The sequence below is a fragment of the Aptenodytes forsteri genome, unplaced genomic scaffold, assembly GCF_000699145.1.
Source record: "Aptenodytes forsteri isolate BGI_AS27 unplaced genomic scaffold, ASM69914v1 Scaffold55, whole genome shotgun sequence".
In the NCBI taxonomy this organism is placed as follows: Eukaryota; Metazoa; Chordata; class Aves; order Sphenisciformes; family Spheniscidae; genus Aptenodytes; species Aptenodytes forsteri.
The window spans coordinates 317,824-324,016 of record NW_008796063.1 but is presented as its reverse complement, the minus strand read 5'-3'; the positions used below and the strand labels follow the sequence as shown (position 1 = coordinate 324,016).

Sequence of the window (6,193 nt, the reverse complement as noted above, 5' to 3'; positions counted from 1 at the left end):
GTCCCCGGGGGGTCCCCCGGGGTGGCGGGGGGGTGGAAGGGGCCTGTGGGAGCACCCGGGAGGCTGTGCTGCTCGCGGGATGCTTTGTACCCACCCCGTCTGTCCCTCCTGCTTGTTGCAACTGCCTCACTGATGTCCGTTTTATGCGGGGAAACCGGAGCGAGTCGCCTCAGAGGCGACATGCGGAATTTAACTATTAATATTTTAAATGTAATTTAATATTATAACTAGTTGCTAATTAATGCATCAGATTCCTCCTGTAAAGCTTATCCCACTTTATTAAAGAATGCAGGTAGTGGGACACGCTGTGACTTGCCTGCGACCGGAGTAATAGCGTTTTGTCTACACTACCATGTTGTTCAGTACAGGGAGCATGAAGGGTTGATTTTACAGAGGGTGAAATTATTTTTATTGCAGAAGTGCCCAAATTATGCCGGATGGAGGCTGATGGAGGACCTTGCAGGAGTTATCTAAAAAGATACGCCTTTAACTTGAGCTCGATGAGGTGTGAGGAGTTCATCTATGGTGGCTGTTACGGAAATGGCAACAACTTCAGAGATTTGCAGTCTTGTGTGGACCACTGTCTGCCAGAGAAAAGTAACGGTTGTTCCAAATTTTTAATAAAATAGATGGTTTGAAAGCGATATGAAGATGATATTTTATTTGATGTTTTCCTCTGGATACCCATACAGTGGTATTTTTGAAGACTTCTGTGAAGCAGATGTTTATATTGTCTGCAGACTTTCATGTGTCACTTGTCTCAGCTGTTACCAAAAGAGCAAAATTGCTGTGTTAGTCTAATATTGTGACCTTAAATATGCCCACAGCGACACCCAACCGATCTCTTGCCTTCTAGAGAGCTGTACGTGTGTAATCTGAAGGGAACTAACGTTGGAGATCTGTGTTGAGGCAGATGTATGAGGCGTTATGGCAGTCACGTTCAGGGCAATGATATCCTATTATAAAGTGGAAGTGCCTTTCTAAAATTCAGGCCTGAGAGATGGCGTTAGGTGACCTGGGTTTTTCGCACTCGCCAGCTGAACTGATAAAAGCTTTTTGCCTGTCGTGACTCTTCATTGTTTCTCCATACAAGCTCTAAAGAGGAGAGGTGGTAATTATGAGCAAGTGACTATAGCTAAGTGTTGTCATAAACACCGGGTTAATATCCAGTGCAAGATAGGATCTTTGAAGAAGAGAGATCTATCAGAATGTATAAAAGCCGTCACTGCCTAAGCTTTATTAGTGCTTGATGAGACAGTTATTTTTGGCTGATGACAGATTGTCAGCGTTTTCTTAGGTGAATGCTGAATTATTTGTAATTTCTCTGTTGCACGTCCAATAAATTGATAAAAGGTCTCCAGCAAAAAAAAGTAAAATTTTGTTGAGGCAAAATGAAACATGAGTCTTTTGAGGGAAGTGGTGGGTTTTGTACTTTTTGCTGCAAGCAGGCAGGATTTGCTGGCAAAGTCATAGCAAAGATAAACAAAATAGTGCCTTTTTTCTCTACAGAGGTAGTCCCACTGGAATTACTGTTATATTCCTATATATATGGAATAAGACTTCCGGCCAAACTAAATATCTCAGCTGTCATATGTATGGCACCACAAATGGGGAAAACTGATGAATTTCACTTGTGGGATAGTAAGCCTATTTTCTGGGACTGTCTGTTGCTTTCTCAAATTCATAACTCACAGGAATAAGATGTAGTCAGTCTCTGAAGTCATCGGTAACAGTCATGTCAGTTCAATGGGAACAAGAGCTGTTTAGCCATGAAATTTACTGCAGGGTAAATTTTAAGAAGCCAGGCGTAGAGATTACATTTATGTAATTTTTCTTTCTCTTTTTTTTCCCTTCTGTTTTGTTTCAAGCTGGTCCCTTGCTATGCTATAGCCCAAAGGATGAAGGATTGTGTTCTTCTTCTGTACCTCGCTATTACTATGACGCCAAGACTAAATCATGTAAGGTGTTCAAATATACTGGCTGTGGTGGAAACACCAATAACTTCGTTACTGAAACAGATTGCTACAATGTCTGCAGAAAAGGTAAGATTTTTTTGTATTTTATCAGTCACAAGCAGATAAAGCAATCCAAATACTCACCTTGGCTTGTTACAAGTATATGCTTTTTGCATTTTGGACTCAGTGTTTTCAAAGGCAGGGAAAACTGAGATGCAACACTGAATCCTTCTGACAAGAACAGTGCCATGCGAGGTGGTTACACCATTTCTGAATGAAATGTAGAGAAGAGCACACAAAAAGACTAATTAACTTACTAGAGCCCACAAGGAATCAGTCTTTAAACTGTTCAGTACCAGCATGAACACTAATTAAGGTCTCATTTTCTTACAGGTATTTTAAAGTAGGATTAAAGTAAGTTGTGAAATCAATTTACTTTTTTCCTTCGCATTTTCAGCAGTTACCATCCTCCCCTGATTCCCTGCTGCCTGTTCCCACTTTCCATTCCCATTACTAAAGATTTCTGCCTCATCAGTTGTGCCGAGTCAACTGTTTCTGTGGCCGTGGGGGGAAGGGTTGGGAATGATAATTGATTTTTCTCAATGGTTTTATTCCAATCAGCTACTGGCTGTGCTTGTAAGTCAAAACAGTTGTGCTTTTACCTGCAGTCCTATGTTCATACCAGCTATTGCAAGTTTTAATACTCTAGTTTAATTCATTTAATATGTAAATCAATGAGAGAGAGAAAAACATAATTACATGTTGATCCCCAGAGCACTCAAGAAGCAGACACAGCACAATATTTAAAAAATTGATACTAACGGGAAAAAAATTTAAGGCTGTATCTAACGAGTACATTGACTTTGGGAATAAAGAAAGCCAAAAAGTAGCTCTGTTTTAAACATGAGATATGCACAAGATCCAAGTGCTTCAGTATTTAAGGTGTGTGGTCAGAAGGCTTAAGTCAGGAGATGATTCTTCAGTTCTGGGCTGGAAATCCAGGGCTGGGGCAGGGATTGCACCTCAAGAACAGTCCTCAGAAGTAAAAATATTGTCTGCCAGTTAGTCATGGCAGTAGTATTTCTGTGGGTGACAAGTCTGAGTGTGTCTCTGCCATTCTAGTATTAGAAGAGAGCCTTTAATAGCATGCTAAATCTATCTGAGATGCTTGTGATTATCTAATTTGCATCTATTACTACCTGGGAAATGGTAGGGCCAGGCTCCAGCCTAAGTGTGCAAAGAGAGAGGAGGAAGGAAACTGCCTCTTCAGCATCTTGCCTCCGTGCTCTGCCCCTGCCCACACCCAGCCAGAGCCACCTGGGGGTTCTCCCTTCCTCGCTCTTTTTGTGGAAGAAAGAAGCAAGGAAATGCTGTCTGTCTTGTAACTAGAGCACCAAATAGCCAAACATAAAAGATCGGTTTTAAGCTTTTTCACTAACTTGTAGATTTCACAATTCAGTAAGGCTTGGTACAAACAAAGCCCATAGTTAAGGGCATAATTAGTGCTAATTAATGTTGTGCTATACATATTCATTTCTATAGCTTGGGAGTGTACTGCAACATTAAACAAATCTTTAAGGCAACTTAAGCCACTCCTTCTCTCCTGCTCCCATAATTCCCTTCCCAGCATCTTTCCTGTTACCTTTTGGAGTCTCAAGCTGAATTCAGTTGACCTTCCCTGTGCAAATATGCAACTGCTGTTTGAATTGATCTATAGCTTTTGGAGTGAAAAGGTTTCTGATTCATTTCATTAAAGAAGCTTATATTGGAAAAGAAAATAAATATGTTGGGGTGACAGCGAAAGGATTGGGAACGGGCCACAGGGGCTCTGCGTGCAGGTAAACAGGTAGCATAAAGACAGAAGATTTTCAGTCAGGTTTGCAAAGTACTTGTTTTCTGAACTGCATTCACATATTTCATGCGGCCTTCGTAAACATTCCTGGAGATAACCCCGACTGTCTTTGGCCACTCGGCAGCTTCTCTGTGAAACCCAGTTCTGTGCAGAAACCCAAATCATTTTACCTTTTCATCTCCCACAAGCACTGGTTATATATTAGACTTTGCCCCAGTGTTGTTCAGAGACATGTAGTAATAGTTCTTTTTATTTCTGTAGATAGAGCAGCGTGTTTACTTCCATTCTGCTGTCACTGCAGGACAGCTAGAAAAGACTTTGATGCTTGCTCAGGAAAAGAGCAGCAAAGTAGGACTCCAGTGCCAAAGGTGGACACATTGGAGACCTTACAATGTGTGAGAATAGGGTGTCCAGAACACATTTTGCAGTTTCTGATATGTTTGTTATTATTGGATCAACTGCTTAAACAGCATAACATGGAAAAAAAAAAACCCAAACAATAAAGAGTAGCAACAGTTTTGTCATACTGTTTCTCTAACTGCTTCCTTTGTTTTCTTAGCAGGGACTCAGAAACCAAGGATCAACAAGCCAACGAATGTATTCCGCAGAAAAGTGATGAGAAAACTGATTAAAAAACCTCAGACATATAACCTGAAGTCATAAAGCTGATGTACACTTGGATGTTTGAAACACCTTCTTTTGATTCCACTTTCTTCTTCTGTAAGATAGTTTCCACACAGTTTTATACACCGATGTAGTTCTGTCTTTCAGAACTGCTTTTTATTTCCAACTTACTTTTTATAAAGAACTGCATTTAATAGAAGAAGAATGAACCTAAGTTTGGTTCTTCTGCTCTGTTGTCTTTGCAGTAATACTTCGGCAAAGCCAGGTATTTAGATTTCCACGTTTTATGGGGCAATGTTGCTACTGCCTTGGGAGAATATTTCAGCTGTTACAAATCAATCAATTAAGATTTGAAAAATCAATCATCTCTCAGTATAACTAAGGAGAGTACAAAGCTAAATCTCCACCATGGATTTTTTTGGCATCCTCTGCTTGCTAAAGAAAAGGAACCTTTCAAAAGTGTGTTCAGAGGTTTATTGCCCTGCCATTTTACATACTTTGGTACTATCATTTAAGTAGACTGTCCTTTACAGTTACGTTCGTAGCCAAGGCTTTCAGAAGCCTTCATAACAGTAAAAGAAGTATAAACTTAAATCTGGCTCATCCCACAGGAGGAAATTGGGAATAGGGATACTTTGATAAACACTCTGACAAAGGCAATGAATAAGCTACTTGAGTATTAAAATGAAAATGTAGCCATTACTTTTTCATGACATTTGAAATTTCAGCTAAGTTACAGTCCAGATCCTTGTATGGCATAAATCAGCATATTTTTATTGATTTTAATGGAGCTACAAGGATTATATCAGCTGAGGATCTTGATATTTGTGTTTATGTGCTGGCTGTTAAAGCAGAAATGCAAAAGCTTCTGCAAATCTTGTGTAATCCCTCTTTTGAGGCACTATTGTATTTCTTATGGTAGATTATGCCTACAGTGATATTATTGCACCTTCTTTTATGTTTGGTATTTGAGCCATGTCTGAATTTCAGTTAATTTCACCTACGATATTTTCTAAGTATGAATTCATAAGTAATGTTAATAAAATGTTTTTGGGAAAAAAAGGAGAGCTTGTTCTGTGATATGCCTCTGTTAATTATCCTGAATTAGTTGTATACACCAATATGTGTAATGGAACCTATTATTTACTAATTATGACTCTAGCAGAGTTTAGTTGTCTCTTAAATCGTTTCCTTACGCTGAGGTCTTTGTTTGAAGAAAGCCAGTAAATTGCGTTGATGTCATTCATCCCCAGCAGTTTTTATGGCTCAGCTGGCTCTCCCTAAAGAGCTGCTCTCAAAGGGGTGCTTAGTTAAGCTGATTGTCTGCTGCTGGGTCTCCTGTTTGATGTTGCACTATCTGAAGAGCTTTTGCGTGGGTAGCGGGCTGTTTGCTTGAAATGACATTGGCTTTCAGTTAGAAAATTTCAGGTGTGTGCTTTATCCCCATTTCAGAGAGGCAACATGATAGGAAAACTAGTCAAGATTTGTTTTTCTTACAGATTTTTCTCTCACTGCTGGATAAACCTCCAGGGGAGGTTTAGATTGGATGTAAGGAAAAATTTCTTTACTGAAAGAGTGGTGAAACATTGGAACAGGCTGCCCAGGGAAGTGGTGGAGTCCCCATCCCTGGAAGTATTTAAAAGACGAGTAGATGAGGCACTTAGGGACATGGTTTAGTGGGCATGGTGGTGTTGGGTTGACGGTTGGACTCGATGATCTTAGAGGTCTTTTCCAACCTCAATGATTCTATGATTCTATGATT

The 6,193-nt window shown here is 39.9% G+C and overlaps 1 protein-coding gene across 1 annotated transcript in view; it reads left to right on the top strand.

The window, feature by feature from the left end:
• TFPI2 (tissue factor pathway inhibitor 2) overlaps positions 1–5,283 on the top strand; it is a 10,363-nt gene extending 5,080 nt beyond the window's left edge. The window contains exons 5-7 of the mRNA XM_009286523.1: positions 409–597; positions 1,869–2,042; positions 4,370–5,283. Of these exons, the coding sequence (XP_009284798.1) occupies positions 409–597; positions 1,869–2,042; positions 4,370–4,470 (464 nt within the window). The 3' untranslated portion in view covers positions 4,471–5,283. The remainder of the gene's footprint in view (positions 1–408; positions 598–1,868; positions 2,043–4,369) is intronic.
• Positions 5,284–6,193: the final 910 nt, after the last annotated feature.